General features: G+C 41.4%; 1 protein-coding gene across 1 annotated transcript in view; it reads right to left on the minus strand.

The window, feature by feature from the left end:
• LOC124775489 (peroxidase-like) overlaps positions 1-21,658 on the minus strand; it is a 142,404-nt gene that overhangs the window by 22,191 nt on the left and 98,555 nt on the right. Inside the window, exon 6 of the mRNA XM_047250325.1 lies at positions 9,043-9,169. Coding sequence (XP_047106281.1) covers positions 9,043-9,169 — 127 coding nt within the window. The remainder of the gene's footprint in view (positions 1-9,042; positions 9,170-21,658) is intronic.

Consider the following 21,658-nt stretch of genomic DNA (forward strand, 5'->3'; position numbering starts at 1 on the left):
CATACAGAAGTAAAGAGGTATATAGTTTTAAGATAAACACAACTATGTAGGCTGAAAAGATGTGTGAATGGCTAAAGAGGAGAGGAAAAACGGAGAAGACTGAAGAGTAAATGATAGTGAGGTTGGTTAACGTAGGTTCAGTCCAGGGGGATGGCGGGATGAAAGGATGTGTTGGAGTGCAAGTTCCCATCTCCGCAGTTCCGAGGGACTGGTGTTGAGTGGGAGAAGCCAAATGGCATGTACATTGTATCAGGTTCCTAGGTCCCTAGAATTATGCTGGACGGCATGCTCTGCTACTGGGTATTGAACATCTCCTAGGCGGACGGTTCGTCTGTGCCCGTTCATGCACTCAGCCAGTTTAGTTGTCATCATACCGATGTAAAAGGCTGTGCAGTGCAGGCATGTCAGCTGATAAATGACATGTGTTGTTTCACATGTGGCCCTGCCTTGAATTGTGTATGTTTTACTAGTAGCAGGGCTGGAGTAGGTGGTTGTGGGGGGATGCATGGGGCAGGTTTTGCAGCGGGGTCGGTTACAGGGGTAGAAACCACTGGGTAGAGAAGGTGGTCTGGGAATACTGTAGGGTTTGACAAGGATGTTACGGAGGTTAGGGGGGGTGACAAAAGGCAACTCTGGGTGGTGTGGCGAGAATATTGTCAAGAGATGATCTCATTTCAGGGCTTGACTTGAGAAAGTCATATCCCTGGCGGAGTAATTTGTTGATGTATTCGAGGCCAGGATAATACTGGGTGACAAGGGGGATGCTTCTGTGTGGTCTGGGGGTAGGAACATTGTTGTTGGACGGGGAGGAATGTATTGCTCGGGAGATCTGTTTGTGGACAAGGTCTGCATGATAGTTGCGGGAGAGGAAAGCACTGGTCAGGTTATTGGTGTAGTTGTTGAGGGATTCGTCACTGGAGCAGATACGTTTGCCACGAATACCTAGGCTGTAGGGAAGGGAGCGTTTGATGTGGAATGGATGGCAGCTATCAAAGTGAAGGTACTGTTGTTTGTTTGTGGGTTTGATGTGGACAGAGGTGTGGATGTGAGCTTCAACAAGATGAAGGTCAACATCCAGGAAGGTGGCTTGGGTTTTGGAGAAGGACCAGGTGAAATTCAGATTCGAAAAGGAGTTGAGGTTATGGAGGAAATTAAGGAGTGTTTCTTCACCATGACTCCAGACCACAAAGATGTCATCTATAAACCTATATCAGGCCAGGGGAAGCAGCTGTTGGGTCTTCAGGAAAGCCTCCTCTATGTGGCCCATGAAGAGGTTTGCATAGTACGGAGCCATCCTGGTGCCCATGGATGTTCCCCTCATTTGTTTGTAGGTCTGGCCTTCAAAAGTGAAGTAATTATGGGTAAGGATGAAGTTGGTAAGTGTGATAAGGAAGTTTTTGGAAGATCTTCGTGTGGGTGTTGGGAGAGGTAGTGTTCAAGGGCAGAGAGACCATGGGTATGTGGGATGTTTGTGTTTAGGGATGTAGCATCTATGGTGACAAGAAAGGTTTCAGGTGGGAGGGGAATGGGAATGGATTTGAGGCGTTCTAGGAAGTGGTTTGTGTCTTTGATGTAGGATGGGAGTCTGCAGGTGATAGGTTGGAGGTGTTGGTCTACTAGAGCTGAAATACGTTCTGTTGGGGCTTTGAAGCCTGCCACAATTGGACGGTCAGGATGGTTCTCTTTGTGGATTTTGGGTAATAGGTAGAAGGTAGGGGTATGTGGCTCAGGTGGAGTGAGTAGGTCTATGGAAGCCATTGTTAGGCCTTGTGAGGGACCTTGGATTTTTAGGATTTTCTGCAGCTCATTCTGGATGGAGGGAATGGGATCCTGGGTAACAGCTTTGTAAGTTGAGGTGTCGGAGAGTTGATGCAGTCCTTCTGCCACATACTCCACACGGTCAAGTACCACAGTTGTGGAGCCTTTATCCACTGAGAGGATGACAATAGAGCAGTCTGTTTTCAGCTCCTTAATGGCACGGAATTCAGCTGGGGTGATGTTGGGGGTTGTCGGGATGTTCTTCAAGAAGGACTGGGAGGCAACACTGGATGTGAGGAATTCCTGAAATGTCTGCAAGGGATGGTTTTGGGGGAGGGGAGGAGGATCCCTTTGGTAAGGCGGTCGAAACTGTTGTAGACGGGGTTCAACACTGGGTTTAGTATTTGGGGGCTGTGTTTGGGTGGTGAAGTGATATTTCCAGTTGAGGTTCCGGGTGAATGTGAGGAGATCTTTAACCAGAGCAGTGTGGTTCCATTTAGGTGTGGGGCTAAAGGCTAAGCCTTTTGATAGAACAGATGTCTCTGGAGGAGAGAGGGATCTGGATGAGAGGTTTAGAACTGAATTGGGACTGGTGATATGTGGTATTTGACTGTGGTTATAGTTGAGATTCGGTCTGTGTGGGGTATGTGCTGGGATTGGGAGATTGAGTAGGGTGGCTAGGCTAGGTTTGTTGGCTATGAGGGGGGTTTGTTGAAGGTGCTGCTGTGGTTGGTGTTTGTGGGGGATAGGGAGAGGGACCCCACTTCTTAGGTGTTGCACTAGCACTGTGGATAGTTTTTTCAGCTGGCTTCTAGGATGATGTTCCTGAGTGTGTTCTTCAAGCAGGTGTTTGAGAGGTGGAGGACTTTGAAGAGAGACAGGAGCTGTTGGGAGTGGTGGTTACACGAAGTAGTGTAGAGATTCAGGACAAGTTGGGCAAGGGCTAAGGCCTGAAGGTTCTGGAAGTCCAGGAGAGACTGGTGGAAGGAGGGATTGCACCCAGAGATGGGAACTTTTAAGGTAAGTCCTTGAGGGGTAATTCCAAAGGTTAAGCAGGACCGGAGGAAAAGAATGTGGGATTGCAGTTTGGCTAGAGTGAATGCATGTTTCCGGAATGAATGTAAATAATGTGGTATAGGATTAGGGTACATAGTGGGTAGGGAAATTAAATAACTAAAGTCAAAACAGTAATAATAAGAAGGAATAAAACAAGGAGGGAAGGACGAGAAAGAAAATAAAATCTGTTGGTAACGTTCAATACCAAAGGAAGACCACTAAACAAGAAAAGTACAGATAAAGGTTGACCAGACCAAGTAAGTATGTCCAGATCAGGGGAAATGAACACATGTTGCTCAAAAAAGATCGTGAGTTGCGCAAAAAGGATCAGTGGCGTAAAAAGATCGCGGGTGGCGCAAAAAAGATCGTGGGTGGTGTAAAAATGACACCAAAAAATGCCTGTGGCAGAGAAAGATAGCCAATGGCACAAAAGGATTGCCAGCAACACGAAATCGACGGAATTGGATGATACTGGTAGGTGTGGAAAAGATTGTTGGCAGTGATTGTTGGCTGGAAAACAGCGAATAACGAACATTAAAACTATGGAATGTTAAATAAATAAATCAATAAATAAATAAAGAGAAGTGTACTGTAAACAGAAGAAGGTAATTGGAGGGAGGGAAATGAAACTAGCACAGTTGGTGACGATAATATATAACACTGAAGAACAGAAAGTGATTAGATGACAGATGTAAGTAATAGCTAACAAAAGGGACAAGACAATGAAGAATGTGGACAATATAGGTGATCTAAATGATTAATGGAAAATCTCATATAAAGATGTGAAACAAATACTGACAAAGAGATAGAGGGGCTGGCCAGTACTTACCTCAGCTCAGTACAGCTGATAGTTACACAAAACAGAACTGAAAATTTACATTCCTAGCTTTCGGAACTTTGTTCCTTCATCAGGGAGGAGAGATGGGAAAAAAAGGGAAGAAGGGAAAGTGGATTCAGTTACTCATAACCCAGGTTATGAAGCAACAGGAAAAGTTAAACAGTGAGGGTAGCAAGGATGGACGCATGGCTGTCAGAGGGAAGGCAAAGATATTCTACTGTTAAGTACAGTGCCAGCTTCAAACCAAAGAGGATGCATACAGAAGTAAAGAGGTATATAGTATTAAGATAAACACAACTATGTAGGATGAAAAGGAGCGTGAATGGCTAAAGAGGAGAGGAAAAACGGAGAAGACTGAAGAGTAAATGGGAGTGAGGTTGGTTAACGTAGGTTCAATCCAGGGGGATGGCAGGATGAAAGGATGTGTTGGAGTGCAAATTCCCATCTCCGCAGTTCCAAGGGACTGGTGTTGGGTGGGAGAAGCCAAATGGCATGTACATTGTAGCAGGTTCCTAAGTCCCTAGAATTGTGCTGGACGGCATGCTCTGCTACTGGGTATTGAACATCTCCTAGGCGGACAGTTCGTCTGTGCCCGTTCATGCGCTCAGCCAGTTTAGTTGTTGTCATACCGATGTAAAAGGCTGCGCAGTGCAGGAATGTCAGCTGATAAATGACATGTGTTGTTTCACATGTGGCCCTGCCTTGAATTGTGTATGTTTTACTAGTAGCAGGGCTGGAGTAGGTGGTTGTGGGGGGATGCATGGGGCAGGTTTTGCAGTGGGATCGGTTACAGGGATAGGAACCGCTGGGTAGAGAGGGTGGTCTGGGAATATTGTAGGGTTTGACAAGGATGTTACGGAGGTTAGGGGGGTGATGAAGGCAACTCTGGGTGATGTGGGGAGAATATTGTCAAGAGATGATCTCATTGCAGGTCTTGACTTGAGAAAGTCATATCCCTGGCGGAGTAATTTGTTGATGTATTCGAGGCCAGGATAATACTGGGTGAGAAGGGGAATGCTTCATTTGATATGTACATGGCATTAGCTACTTCATACACATTTAACTGTTAATATCCAATATCATTGTATACACTTCTTTGAAATATCAGGCTTAAGATGGCTTCAGCATGGATCATTTTTGAGGGAAGTGCACCCACATCCATTCACACATCCATTTCTTATCTTCTGCTAATGAAAGCACAAACTTCTTATAGGTCTTCACAAACTTTTTATTAACCTCCACTGATTACATATTATCCAAAATGAAAGTCACCCCAGTTTGTCTGTTTGAACAAAACAATTAACATGATACCAGGTTTAGAAACTTTGTAATGGCCCTTGTATTTTCTTATGTATGACTTTCAAGTCATTGAAGGACTATAATGGACTCATTAAATGTTCAAATTATAAAAATAAAATTGATAACGCACTCTGCCTCATACAATAATTTTGTATATTTTAACCATAACTCAAAAATCTACAGATTACTTCAGCATCAGGTAATCATTTAAATTACAGAGTAAGACAGACGTGAAGCAATAAAGGTCATTGTACATTGTTACAGAAGCAATCTGAAGACAGAAATATAAACTACAGTTGCCTTAAAATTTTCATGCACTTGACATTAACAAGCTATTAAAGAAACACCAGACAGGTGAAGATCAAAATTCAGAAATGTAGCTTGTAGAAAAAATATGTCTCAAACTAGGCGGGTGTGTTTTGAGTATTTCTAAATTACTGGCAGTCATACTGTAGGTGCAACCACACTGAAGGGGTATTGATGGAGAGGACAGACAAACACATGGTTCCTGAGGAGAGGCAGCAGCCTTTCAGCACTTCCAGAGGCACCAATGTGGATGACTGACTGATTTGGCCTTGCAACATTAGCAAAAATGACCTTGCTATGTTGGTATTGTGAACAGCTGAAAGAAAATGGAAACTACTGCTCTTACATGCTTCGACAATCTGCAATTCTGTTGTGTGGCTTAATGGTGATGGCATCCACAATGGTAAGATACTCACTTTGTCATAAAAGTTCCAGAATAGATTTTTTTAAATTTCTTAATTTGCCATACTAAAAAGGAACAAACATTATTTTTATGTTACCTGGTATGTGTGCATCCTGGAAATGATCTCAGCCATGTCTCCATGCAAACTCACAAGGCATCACGATTGTGCTGAGCAAAACACTGTTTGGGTTCCCGGCACTTTAGTTGCAGTGACACAAGGGATGCTGACTGTGAGCAAAGAGTGAACATTAAGTTCTGCGTTAATCTCTGGAAAACCACTAGTGGATCATGGACAATGGTTAAACAAGCCCATGCAGGCAAGGCACTTTCAGGGAGTCATGGCTTTGAATGGCACAATAAGTTTCATGAAGGCAGAGTTTCAGTGCAAGAGGATCCTAGAGGTGGTGGCCCATCGACAGCACCTACCGATGCAAACATGGAGCAAGTAAGGCAGTTATTGCAAGGAGACCATCATGTAACTGTGCATGTGATATCAGAAGAACTTAATCTGAATTGTGATGTGTGTCATAAGATTTATGGGAACAGAAACTTAATACAAAGCTCGTCCCTCACAAACTAACAAACAGAAAGAGGAAAGATGAAGAACTTCTGCTGAACTACTGGATACAGCCAGATGTGATCCCAGACTTTTGTCAAACATTATTGCTGGTGGTGAAAGTTGGTACTATCAATTTCACAAAGTACTGGATGTTGGAGTCCTGGATCACCAGCCTTGAAAAAAGTCAAACAATTACTTGAAAGAACAAAGAAAATGTTGACTGCATTGTTTGATAGTAAAGGATCAGTTTACCATGAGTATACTCCTACATGTCAAACAGTGAACAAAGCTCTTTACATCAAAGTCTTGAAACATTTATGACAAGCAATTTGACGTGGCCACCCTGACTTGTGACGTTCTCTGAACTGGTTCTTACTGCATGACAATGCAAGATCTCATACTGCTTTATCTGTCACCAAGCATCTGACCAGAAATTCTATTATTGCAATTCCCACATCTGCCATATTCACCCAATCTCTCACCTTGCAATTTTTTCTTGTTTCTGCAAGTGGAAAGGTGACTGAAAGGAAAGCTTCATCAAGATATTGCAGAAATCCAGTGGGCTGTACAAATGAGCTTACAAGCATCACAGTTAAAAATTTCCCTGCTTGCTTCCAAGACCTCCAGAAGCCTTGAAAACTGTGTGTAGATAGCCAAGGAGACTACTGAAATAGGAGCTAGAACTATTAGTTGGTAAGAACAGTCTTCTATGGTTTTTTAAAAAAATATCCTGTCCTGGAACTTTTCAGACAAAGGGGGTATTTCAGCAGTTAAAATGTTCTCCATTTGTAACTCTGGGCACGTGTTACTCAAAAGGATGTTGTCGTTATGAGAAACAAGACAGGTATTCTGTGGGTCAGAGAGTGGAATAATAGATCTCTTGACTGAGTAAAAAAACAGAACATTTAAAAAAGAGATGAATAGGCTGAAGTTAGATATTGTGGGAACTGGTGAAGTGTGGTTCCAGGAAGACAGGACTTCTGGTCAGGTAAGTACAGTGTTATCAACATGCAAGGTAATGTAGAAGCAGTCCTAATAATGAATCAGAAAACAGGACTACATGTAATCTGCTATTAACAGTATAGTGAACACATTATCATAGCCAAGATACATACAGAGCCAACACCAATTACAGTAGTATAACATTACATCACAAGCTCCAGTATAGTTGCAAATAAAAAACAGTGATCCAGGAAACAATGGAGAGTCCAAATTGGAATGTCAACATTTATGAAAAGGATAGATCGCAGTCTGGTCAGAGTGGTCAGAGATAGTGGTCATGTGTGCATGAGGTGTGCCTGCTTGTGTGAATGTGCATTTTCTTTCCTTTTCTTCGACCAGAAGCTTAGTGCGTAACAGTCTTTGCATTGTGCCTGTCTGCAACTCAAAGTGTCATCCTTGCAGTGAATAGTGATCTATCCTTTCCATAATTGTTACTGATCCATGAAATGTAGATTTTGTTTGTATTATTCCTCTCTATGATCACAGAAAACTTTGTAATCAGATCATAGATTTCAGTCAGTGGTGACAATCTTCAGATCAGAACAAGAAAGGGAAGCAGTAACGTACAAGGAATTAATGTTCATGAAGAAGAAATAAATTGTAATTCTATCAAATATGGCAAAGGTCTTGCAAGAGTAGTTGAACAGAAAGGATAATATCTTGAAAAGAGATGATAAGATGAACATCAAAAAGTGAAACAAGGATAATGAAATTAAGCTGAATGAAATCTGGTAATGAGATTAGGGACTGAGACTCTAAAAGTAGTACATGAGTTTTGTTATTAGAGCAGCAAAATAGCTAGCAAAGTCTGAAGTAAAGAGGGTATAAAATGTAGACTGGCAATAGCAAGAAAAGTATTTCTAAAAAAGTGAAATTTGTTAACACTGAGTACATATTTAAACATATGGAATTTTTTCTGGAGGTGTTTGCATGGTGTGTTGTTCTGTATGAATATGAAATGTAGCTGGTAAACATTCCTTGGAGTGTTGAATGAATGGCGAAGAAAACTGGCCTTTTCTCCCCCAAAAGAAATATCCTTGCACTTTTCTTAAGCAATTTAGGGACAATGTGGAAAATCTAACTCTAGATGAGGTTCTGGACATTGGTTCTCCTGACTATGAGAAGAAATTTGCAGTCAAGAACATAACCTACATTAACAGTATATCATGTTTAAAATAATGTAGCAAACCAAATATCAACAATTTATGGTAAGGAAAGTTGCTACTCGCCATATAGTGAAGGTGTTGGGATGTAGATAAGCACAACAAAAAGACACTTAATTAAAGCTTTTGGCCTTTCTCAACAACGGACACACACACACACACACACACACACACACACACACACACACACAATCACACAACTGCAAATACAACTTCAACTCATACGTCTGCACTCTCAGGCAACTGAAACCATACTGCCAGTGTGTGTGTGTGTGTGTGTGTGTGTGTGTGTGTGTGTGTGTGTGTGTGTGTCTGTGTCTGTGTCTGTGTCTGTGTGTGTACAAATGCAAATACAACTTCAACTCATACGTCTGCAGTCTCAGGCAACTGAAACCACACTGCCAGTGTGTGTGTGTGTGTGTGTGTGTGTGTGTGTGTGTGTGAGTCTGTGTGTGTACATGTGTCTATTGTTGATGAAGGCCTTAATGGCTGAAAGCTTTATGTGTGAGTCTTTTTGTTGTGTCTATCTGCTACTCACCATCTCCTCTGTATGGTGAGTAGTAACTTTCCTTCTCATAATATTGTTACATTCCATTCTGCATTTTCCATTGTCAAATATCAATAATAAATGATGTCACCTGCCTTGTTTCATACATACTTCAAAATTCCATGTACAAGTGTGTGAAAGTATCTGAAGCACACACTTGTGAATTCAACGTATGTACCAGGGCACAATTCTTCATCATATGCATAGCTCTGGAAATATTTCTGAAATGCTTCAAGTCCTAAAATATAAAAAAGGAACTGTATTGATTACTTGCAGACTGGCTCACATTTTAGGAAACAAGATGTTTTATTCATTCAGTTATAGGGACATTGGTTTATTTAGGTGCTTGTTTGAAGGAGAACTTTCAGAAATGAGTTTCAAGATGGTAAAACATTAATAAAGAGAGGTGGTTATTATAAAGACCTTTTTATTGTAGCGTCTAATGTTACTGCTGTTATGTCTACAGGCTGATAATTATTGAACTATATAAATTAAAATCATTGTAACTTCTGAATGATTTGTATTAAGATGTTCAAACAGCATGTTTAGGCATGGGGCATGATGGGGACTAATATGTGCATGCATGGTTTGGTTTAGGGATGAAGCCCTTTTTCATTTGGATGGGGTCATCAATAAGCAAAACTAGCACATTTGGGGGACTGAGAATCTACACTTCACAAACAAGAAGTCTCTTCACCCTCAACGAGTGACTGTATGGTGCGCAATGTCCAGTCACTGAATAATCCTTGTGATATTCCTTGATGGCCTGGTGACTACTGAATGGTATGTGAAGGTTTTGGAAGATGTTTCATCCCCATTAAGCAAAGTGACACTGACTTTGACAAGGTGTGCTTCATGCAAGACAGATCTCGATCTCATCAAAGCAGGCGAGTGTTTAATGTCCTGGAGGAGCACTTTGGGGACTGGGCTGGGTACCCAGAGATCATTGGCATGGACCTTGACTGGTTGCTATATTCTCCAGATATGAACACATGCAACATCTTTTTGTTGTACTATAATAAAGACAACGTGTACAACAATAACCACAAAACCATTCCTCAGCTGAAAACAGCCATTCAGGAGGTCACTGACAGCATCAATGTTCTGACACTTCAGCATGTCATGCAGAATTTCACTCTTCATCTGTGCCACATCATCGCCAATGATGGCTGGCATATGTCATAACCTAAATCCGTATATCTGTAGTGCCATTTACATGTTGAATGAAGTTTATGCACACTATGGTTTAGAACTAATTTACTTTTTTATATAGTTCAATAATTGTCACCATGTATATAATTAACAAAGGCTATCAGCTGTAGCATACAATAGTGTTCCAAATTAAAGCATAATCAATGACTGAGAGCACATTTCCTGAACAGAATGATGAAATCATTATAAAGCTTAGTAATAAAGACTAATGTCACACAACAATAATTCACAAAACATGAAACTGAAAGTTGACATTCAAAATAAAAAGTAGCATAATCTCCTCTACAACTGAAAAAACAGCTTTTTCATTTATCAAGCAATGGAAAATCTGGGATGGAATGTATGAATGTCATAAAAAGGAAAGTTGCTATTCACCATATATAGCAGAGATGCTGAGTCACAGATAGGCACAACAAAAAGACTGTCACAAATAAGCTTTTGGCCAGCAAGGCCTTTGTCAAAAATAGGTGATAGACACACACACACACACACACACACACACACACACACACACACACACGTGCGTGCAACTCACACACATGTGACTGCAGTCTCTGGCAACTGAAGCCACACTGCAAGCAGCAACACCAGTGGATGATGGGACTGGCAACTGGGTGGGGATAAGGAGGAGGCTGGAGTGGGGAGGGGGAACAAACATGCGCAGCGCCACCACAAAAAACTCTCCACTTCTGCCTTGGAGGACCACTGTCCATCATCTCTACAACAACCTCCAAACCTCCCACATGTCCCCTAATAGTGGACAAACCCTGTCTTGCAGACCTACTAAATCTACCCCATCCTCAAAAACTCCCTCCCACCATCACATAGAATCCAGAACATAAACAGACCTGAAACACTGCTATGAACCTTTCCTCCCGAAGCCTTAGCTTCACAGCAATCAATCCTTTACAAAGGCCTCATCTTTTGCCTCACTCCGAAATTCAGTCATGCAGGACTTGTTAAAGACTTTCTCTCCTTCCTTCACCACCAAACCTACCAATAAGACTCAACTAAAGACCAATGTTGAACCTTGCGTGACTCAGTTCATCCTCCATCCAACCATGATCCAACACCTCTGCCCCCAAATCACCGCCTGTTAACTTTCCAGAATTTATTCCCCAAAATTCTCAACATGCAAACTAATCTTAAATCTGCAGAAAGAACCGTAGTCCACTATCTAAAAACTGATCCCACCCTTATAATCCTACTTGCAGACAAAGGCTGCACCACTGTTGTTTTGAACCACAAGGATTAGCTGGTAGAAGGGCTTTGCCAGCTGTCATATACAACCATCTATGAACTTTGCCACAATCATTCCATTAAAGAAATCCAGCAGGATCTCCAGTCATTCCTCAAATCCTTAGCCCCATCTCAGGCTGCACCACTGTTGTTTTGAACCAGAAGGATTACCTGGCAGATGGACTTTTCCAGCTGTCATATGCAACCACCTATAAACTTTGCCACAATGATTCCATTTGAGAAATCCAGCAGGATCTCCAGTCATTCCTCAAATCCTTAGGCCCATCCCAGAACCTCTCCCCAGAGTCCATCTGTCTCTTCACCCTCACCATTCCCACCACCTATTATGCAGAACCTACTCTCCTATATGGAATATACCAACCATTTCCTCCACCGACTCTCCACAGTTCCTGCTCCTTTACCACACATTGCCCTGCTCGTCACTATTGGTGCCACCTCCCTTTACAGTAACATCCCTAATGCCCATGGCCTTACCACTACTGATTACTACCTTTACCAAGCCCCGACGGATTCCAAACCAACAACCTCCTTCCTAGTTGCCGTGACCAACTATATCCTCACCAACATGACCAACTATATCCTCACCCACAATTACTTCTGCTTTGAAGGAATTACCTACAAACAAATCTGGGGTATGGGTATGAGCACCTGCATGGCACCATCCTATGCCAACCTGTTCATTGGCCATCTAGAGGAATCCTTCCTAAACACCCATAATCCCAAACCCCTCAATTGATTCAGATTCATTGATGGCATCTTTGCGATCTGGATCAAGGGCAAGGACAGCGTATCCACATTCTTCCAGAACTGGCCCTACTCAACGCAACAAGCCACTTTCCTAGATGTTGACCTCTACCTCAAAGGTGGGTATATCAGTACCTCTGTCCATATCAAATTTACTAACCACTAATAGCTACCACCCATTCCATACTAAGAAGCCCCTTCCATACACCATAGCCACACATGGTCATTGCATCTGCAGGGACGAGAGGTGACTCTTGAAACATACCAAGGATCTCACTGAAGCCTTCACACACCACAATTATCCTCCCAACCTTTTACAAAAACAAATCTCCCATGCCTTATCTTTCCAGTCTCCTACCACCTCCCAAAGTCTCATCATCCAGCCCCAGAGGAACATTCCCCTCGTAGCTCAGTACCACCAAGAACTGGAGCAACTAAATTACATTGTCTGCCAAGGTTTCGGCTACCTCTCATCATGGCCTGAAATGAAAAATGTGCTGCCTGCTATCTTTCCCACCCCTCCCAAAGTGGTTTCCCACCGTCCACCAAACCTACACTATATACTCATCCATCCCTACACAACCCCTGCTCCCAACCCCTTATCTCATGGCTCATATCCCTGTAGTAGAACTAGATGCAAGACCTGTCCCATGCATCCTCTCAGCACCAACTACTCCAGTCCGGTCACAAATGTCACCTATCCAATCAAAGACAGAGCTACCTGTGAAACCAGTCATGTGATCTACAGGCTAATCTGGAACCACTGTGCTGCATTCCATGTGGTCATGACAACCAACAAGCTGTCTGTCTGCACAAATGGTCACCAACAAATTGTGGCCAAGAAACAAGTGGACCACCGAGTTGCTGAGCACGCTGCCTAACATGACGTCCTTTATTTCAGTGACTGCTTCACAGCCTTTGCCATATGAATCCTGCCCACCACCACCAGCTTTTCTGAATTGCACAGGTGTGAACTTCCCCTGCAATATATCCTACATTCCTGTAACCCTCATGGCCTCAATCTTCATTAGTCATTGTCCTCACCCATCCAGCCCCTTCCTTGTTCCCATCCCATCACTACACAGCTCTCATTCCACCATCACATCCAGTCCTTTTACTTCTCTCCTTTTTCTGCACTCCCCCCCCCCCCCCCACCTCTCCCATGCCCTCCCTCGAACCTCCCGACTGTACATAGATGCCCTACCATCTCTCCACCTCGTCCCTGTGCGTTCCCTAGCAGCACTCCACTGTCCCCACTCCAACCATACTATCCCTCCCCCTCTTCACCACAGCCTCCTCTTTATCCCCACCCAGTTGGCACTTACATCATGTTATTTTTGACAAAGGCCTTGCTGGCCGAAAGCTTATTTGTGACAGTCTTTTTGTTGTGCTTATCTGCGACTCAGCATATCTGCTTTGCGGTGAGTAGCAACTTTCCTTTTCATAGCTTTGTCATTTAGTTGTGTAGGTCATTCTGAATTATTACATTCACTTTATTTGTTTTTGTTACATAATAATTCACAGTGTTTCAGCTACATTTAGCATTGTTCTGGCTGCACAGACACTGTAGCTCTCAGTTCCACACCAGTAAGACATACATGCACCTATGTATTCATCACACATATTAGTGTTAAACTGAAATTGCAGACACCACAGTAGCAATATTTAGAGTCACTGTGATAGCATATGGCATATTTAGTTTTAAACATTTGAGTTATCTGTGAAAGTATACATTTCTTGAGAACTACATGACAATAAACCGACTAATTTATAGTTATATACTGCATGGTGTCTGTTCTTTCGGACATGTCCAAAAAAATGAATGTAACACAGAATCCGCAGCTGTGATACATATTACATAAATTGAAGGTGAAGGGGAGAGGAAGAGAAGGAACTATTGATGCCAGCTGCATCTGGACTTTATGCGGAATCAGCAGTGATGGGTGAAAATATGTGCTGGTCCGGGAGTCGAACCTGGGATCTCCTGCTCTCTAGACAGCTGCATTAACCACTGTCCCACTCAGATACAGTGTCTATCATAATTGTGCAGACTAAATAGGCATACTTCTTGGCCAACCAACATTCCCACCTAATACCACCTATCCGCAGTCCCTGTCCATGTGCTCAATACTTTGACATTCCCAAAAGAGATCGGATGTAATTGTGCATCTGCACTGAAGGTAGTGGATTCATTACCCATTGAGTCCAATAAATTATATGAATACTTGCTGTCTGTTCTTCTGGACATGTTCGAAAGCAGCTGTGATAGATATTACGTAAATTGAAGGTGGAGGGGAAAGAAAGGAATGGAAAGTGAATGGAATTTTAATGTCAGCTGCATCTGGACTTTATGAAAAATTAGCAGCTATGAGTGAAAATGTGTGCCAGACTGGGCTATAAACCTGATATTTCCTGTTTACTATGTAGTTGTGTTAATCACTGCACCACCCAGACACACAGTCCACTGCCACTGCATGTGCTATCTTGGCATTCCTTTTGGTCGACCCACATTCCCACCTAATGCCACCTATCCGCAGTCCCTGTCCACATGCTCCATCCTCACTACTTTGAGATTTCCACTGTGCACCCACAGTGAAGGTGGTGAATTCTTTGCCCATCAAGGTGAATCAGTTACATGAATGCAGGGTGTCTGTTGTTTCATACATGTCCAAATGAACAGACATCACACGGAATCCACATCTGTGATACATATTATGTAAATTCAAGGTGCAGGGGCGAGAAGGGAAAGGAAAGGGGCTATTGACAGTAAATGTGTCGAGAGTTTATGGGGAATCAGTGGCAAAGAGTGAAAATGTGTGCCAGACTGTGATTCAAATCCAGGATCTACTGCTTACTAGGCAGCACATTCCCACTTAGCACCACCTATCCACAGTCCTGAAAGAAGACACCATGCATTCATATAACTGATTCCCTTCAATGAGCAATGAATCCACTACCTACTGTATGGATGAACAATTATGTCTGACCTCCTGTGGGATTGTCAAAGTACCGCGCATGGATGGGGAGTGTGGAGGAGTAGTGCTAGGTGGGAATGTTTATTTATTTATTTAGCCATCCGTGGACACGTTAAAATGTATGGATGTCAGTTGCATACATTCATATATTTACACAGTTTGTTGTTGCATGTAGTTAAACATTGTGACATATAAGTTATTTACAATCGTTTTTGCTCCTTATCAAAATATTGTGGAACAAACGCTATTTACAATCATTTTGTGCTAAGGAATTCACTTGTAGTGTAAAAGCAGTGTTCCTGCAAAAACAATTTTAGATTTTTCCTAAAGCAGTGCATGTTATCTGCTTCTTTTATTTTCTGTGGCAGTTTATTATAAAATTTTACACCTTCATACAAGAAGCTATTTTGTGTCTTATGTTTATTCTTCCTGTCTAGGTGAAGACAATGACTTGTTCTTGTACTATAGTTATCAAAACCACTATTTGTCCTATAATTTTCTATATTTTTATTGATGTACTCTATGGTTTGGAATATAAATTCACAAGGAACAGTTAGAATTTCTAACATTTTGAAAAGTTCTCTGCAGTGGGCCTGCTTACTGCTTTTTGTTATAATTCTTACTGCTCTCTTTTGCATTTTAAATACTGTTTGTAAATTCTGAGCACTGTTTCCCCAGAAAATAATACCATAACTAACTACTGAATGAACATAACTAAAGTATACAGTTCTCAAACATTCACTACTGCATGTGGATACAAGGACTCTAAGTGCATAACACGTTGTGGATATCTTTTTTGAGAGTTTCTTAGCATGCTCATTCCACTTCATTTGGCTGTCAATGTGGGTTGGCCAAGATGCATGTCAAGATTGTCCACACAACTACAGTAGATGCTGAGTCCAGGTGACACTGTGGTTAACACAACTGTCTGGTAAGCTGGAGATCCTATGTTTGAATCCCTATCTGGTAGACATTTTCAATTGTTGCTGCTGATTCTGCATAAAGTTCTGATGCAGCTGACATCAATAGTCCCTTTCCTTTCCACCCCCTCCACTGTCAATTTACATAATTTGTAGTTAGCATGTCAATTGTTATTAGTGAACATTGAATGTTACTGTGACTGGTGCCCATGCTCTAGCCTGATGGCAAAGTTTCTGTCATTATGTATAAACTTTTCCAGTGTAGTAACTTCTGATATTCTTGATGTGTCTGCAGTCAGATCATACAATCATCCCTTTTCTATGTGAGAACACTGTTTGCTAATTGCACCAGAACTTATTCCTACCAAAATCAGTGACTCTTTTATGTAGCACAGGAAACCACCAGCACATGTGCACGAGATTGTCACTGCTGCCCCCTGACTATGCCAAGTTTTAGGTGAGTGCCTGTTCTTAGTGTGAAGACCATATATGTAGTTCCACGGTTTTTATCTAGCATTTGAAGATTTGTGTCTTTGTCCCTTGGATTTGCTAGTGTACTTTGATGAACTTCTAGGGAAATTTAAGGGGATAGTTCCTGTGAGTTAGTATGGGTAGAGGTCATTCTTGGCAACTGAAATAAAATAATAATAGGGGTAATTTTCCGACCTCCCAACTCAGATGATTAAATTGCTGAAAGGTTCAATGAAAATTTGTGTCTAATTTCAAACACGTACCCGACTCATAAAATTAAAATTGATGGTGACTTCAATTTACCCTCGATGTGTTGGCGAAAATGCATGTTTACATCAGGAGAGACATATAAAACATCATCCAAAATCGTGCTGAACACATACTCTGAAAATTATTTGGAGCAGTTAGTACATGAGCCCAGTCGAATAGTAAACGGTTGTGAAAACACACTTTGATCCCTTAGCAACACAGAATCCTGACTTAATAAAGGGCATCAAAACGGATACATGGGTTAGTGGACACAGGGCTCTTATAGCGAGACAATACCATAACCCCCAAATCGTCCAAAAATAAACGTAAAATAGGCCTATACCTATTCCAAAAAGCAGATAAAAATTCCCTTGATGCCTCCCTGAGAGACAATCTCCAAGCCTTCTAAATTAACAATGTGTCTTGAATTTAGAAAAATAGTATCGACAGAAATTGAAAGAGCCCAAACAAATTAACAAACGACAGAGCTGATCCCCCTTGGTATGATAAAGATGAACATTGTTGCAGAAACAGTGAGAAAAGCAAGCCAATTGAAACGAATGCGAAGTCCCCAAGACTGGCGGCGATCTTTTACGGAAGATTGAAATTTAGCGCGGACTTCAATGCAAGATGCTTACAATAGTTTCCACAATGAAACTTTATCTCAAAATCGAGAAAATCCAAAGAGTCTTGTCGTTTGTCATATGTAAGGTATGCTAGTGACAAGACAGATTCAATGCCTTCTCTGCGCGATGGCACTGGAAATACTATAGATGGCAGTGCTGCTAAAGCAGTTACTAAACACGGCCTTCTCAAATTCTTTCACCAAACAAGACGAAGTATATATTCCAGAATTCGAATCAAAAACAGCTCCCAACATGAGTAACTTAGAAGTAGGTATCCTCGGAGTAGTGACGCAACTTAATAAAAACAAAACTTCCGGTACAGACTTATACCAATAAGGTTCCTTTTAGAGAATGCTGATGCAATAGGTCGATATTTAACCACTCTCTCAACGAAAGATCTGTACCCAAAGATTGGAAAGTTGTGCAGGTGACACCTTTATTCAAGAAAGGCAATAGAAGTAATCCACTAAATTACAGGCCCGTATCATTGACGTCGATATGCAGCAGGATTTTGGAACATACTTTGTGTTCGAATGTTATGAATTACCTTGCAGAGAACTGTCTATTCTCACACAGTCAAAAGAGATTTAGCAAACATCGCTCTTGTTAAACACAACTAGTTCTTACACGCACGAAGTGTTGAGTACTATCGACAATGGATTTCAGATTGATTCCGTATCTTTAGATTGCCAAAAGGCTTGTGATACCTACCTCATAAGCGGCTTGTAATCAAACTGCGTGCTTATGGAATACCGTCTCAGTTATACGACTGGATTCTAATTTCCAGTCAGAGAAGACACAGTTCATAGTAATTGATGGGAAGTCATTGATTGAAAGAGAAGTGATTTCTGGCGCTCCTCATGGTAGAGTTAAAAGTCACCAGAAGATCAAAAACCAATTGTAAGACGATTTAGAGAAGATATCTGCATTGTGAGAAGATTGGCAATGGACACTAAATAGTGAAAAGTGTGAGGTCATCCACATGAGTGCTAAAAAGAATCTGTTAAACTTTTACACGGTAAATCAATCAAATCTGAAGGTTGTAAATTCAACTAAATACCAAGGAATTACAATTACGAACAATTTAGATTGGAATGGACACACAGAAAATGTTGTGGGGAAGGTGAATCAAAGACAGCATTTTATTGGCAGAGCACTTAAAGATGCAACATGTCTACTAAAGAAACTGTCTTCACTGTGCAAGTCGTTCTCTTTGGAATAATGCTGCGCGGTAGATTAGATTAGATTTACTTTCATTCCAATTGATCCATACTAAGGAGGTCCTCCAAGATGTAGAACATGTAAGAAAAACAATAACACATGACAAATATTTACAATTCAAATAAATAAGCTAATGTACCATTCCACAAGTCCCAAGTGGAATTATCGTCATTTTTTAATGAATGCTATATCAAAGAATCATTTTACAAACACTAATGCACTGAAATTAAAATAAAAAAAGTTTTTTTACCTGTAAGGTAATAAACATGTAATAGAACTACTATAATACTTATTAACAATGCACACATTACTGCACTGAAATGGCACAGAAGTTAGATTGTATTTCACACACACACACACACACACACACACACACACACACACACACACACACACACACTTATTTACAATGAACACATTACTGCACTGAAATTGTGCATATATGTTAGTTCTACTGAGAAATTCATCAATGGAGTAGGAGGAGTTGGCCACCAATAACTTAAACTGATTTTCATTGGTTGTTAAGCTTTTTATGGCTGCTGGCAAGTTATTGAAAATGTGTGTTCTTGAATAATGCACACCTTTTTGTACAAGAGTAAGTGACTTTAAATCCTTGTGAATATTATTCTTATTTCTAGTACTGATTTCAAGAATTGAGCTGTTGGTTTGAAAAAGTGATATATTTTTAATTACAAATTTCATTAAGGTGACAAATTTCATTAAGGGATTGTATTGTGGGATCCTTACCAAATAGGATTAAGGGAGTACATCGAGAAAGTTCAAACAGGAGCAGAACGTTTCGTATTATCGAGAAATAGAAGAGAGAGTGTCACGGACATGATGGAGAATTTGAGTTGGACATTATTAAAACAGAGACGTTTCTCGTTGCAGCGGGATGTTCTCATGAAATTTCAATCACCAACTTTCTCCTCCAAATGCGAAAATGTTTTGATGATGCCAACATACATAAGGAGAAACGATCATCATAATAACATAGGGGAACTCAGAGCTCGCACGGAAAGATATAGATGTTTCTTTTTTCCGTGCGCTGTTCGAGAGTGGAATAATAGAGAATTATTGTGGAGTTGGTTCGATGAATCCTCTGCCAGGCATTTAAGTGTGTTTTTCAGTGTATCCATGTGGCTGTACATGTAGATGTAGATGGTACTAGTCCCTTTTACCCAGGTTTCTTTTGAAGAGTCCTTAATGTTAATTAGTGAAAAACTGGACTTGGAAATGAAATTTTGCTGTCGTATGCTGATACTGATTATTTTTTTATTCAATGACAAATACTTTGAACAAACTGAAGTAGTGGCTTGGAGAGTGCATTATCCCCCACAATCACCATTTTATTTACAGAAGATTTTGAGACAGAGTGCTGAAGATGGTGTTCTAAAAACCAACTGTTTTTGGTAGTATATTGACAGTGCTATATCCTGACAAAATTAGTAAGGGAACACAAGAGTAAAATATTTTGTAAGTCCAAAACAACTGGCATTATTCAACCACTTAAAAGTGTTAACGACTGCCAGCTGAGAACCATAAACGTTTCAACATTGTTACTGGATCAGGCAAAACAGCTACCTCACCACTCTTAAGAGAGCCTATGAGCAATTCAATTCAAATTGGTTAGAGCAGTGCAGACAGAAGTGCATTCATTACTTCTGTAACGTAACACAAGATACATTAGTCGGGACACAACAGAGACAAGCAACAGTTTGACTAAGCAGTAAACACCCTGTAACAAATAAGTTAAGAAACATAGTGGAACAGAAGACCGTTGATGACTTTGGAAGAACAGAATCAACTCGATCATGACGAGTGACATCGTAGAGCAGAGTACCTCTTTGCTGAAATAAATACTCCGCCCCATCTAGCTTTTGGCACTGGGTCAGTAGGATCAATGGAGCTCATGTCATTTGCACATGATTCTCTGGTTATGGTATAGTATCAGCTTGCATGTAAGGTTGTTCTAACGATTATCTTTCACTTGCTGTCCTACGAGACGCGCAGTGAACTGAAGCCACAGCTGGTGGGGTCTAGCATCAAGTACTGAAGTCAGCACAACAGCCAGTGCTCATGGGTAAACTGAGGGTCTATTAACACCACTCAAGTCCTGAGCAGAAGCTGCGGTAAACTCCAGTATCATAGAAGTCTGACGGCTGCCGGTTCATGTTCAGCATTCAGCACAACTACCCAGCATCAGACATTGCGGTCCACCTGAGGAAACAATGTGGACAATGATGTGGGAGGGGTCGAGAACTGCCCAAAATGGCGTGTGAATCAAAACACACGTCTTGGTCACCACCATCTCCGAAAGCAGAGTTACTGATGGGGCATGCTTCCTCGCCAGTGGGTGCCAAAATCACCACATCAGGGAGTCATCGGCTTCCCCTCTAAGCTGACACAGCGTCTTTGGCAGCAGTGATTCCGCCATTGGTTTCGGCGGATTCTTCTCTTGCATAGCCGTCAGTTGGCACAGAAGAAGCAGTAACAACTTTCATTTTCAGCAATAAATATAATAATTTTGAATGTTGTTTTATTGTGTCTGATGACGCCACACACGTCCTCGAACTGTGTTTTGACAGACTGATAGGGATTTCCAGCCCAGAAGACAGCTGTCCCTACAATGCATTGACAGTGTGGCCACTCGGACTTGATGCATCCAACCATTTCTTGGATCATTTCAGGTACCTTCATCCCAGCATCAAGTTAATGATGAAGGGTAGGAGAAATGGAAAGCTTTCATTCCTGGACATACTGGTCTACAGTAAGGATGATCGAACTCTGCGTCACAGCATTCACAGAACACCAATATATATAAACTGGTATCTACATCTGATCGGTTGTCTACCACTGTACCAATGCACAGGAACCTGAGGATGTTGCCAAGGAGTCCTTACACCTGGGTGCAGAAACATTGACAAAAGAGGTAGAATACCTCAGGTCAAACAGACCTGTGATGGTTTACAGTCCTGACCTCTGCTGGAACCAGTAGTAGATGTATGTAGTTTGGCTCCTTTCCTTCCATATGCCAAAAGCATATCTT

This window comes from Schistocerca piceifrons, chromosome 1, assembly GCF_021461385.2.
Source record: "Schistocerca piceifrons isolate TAMUIC-IGC-003096 chromosome 1, iqSchPice1.1, whole genome shotgun sequence".
Classification (NCBI taxonomy): Eukaryota; Metazoa; Arthropoda; class Insecta; order Orthoptera; family Acrididae; genus Schistocerca; species Schistocerca piceifrons.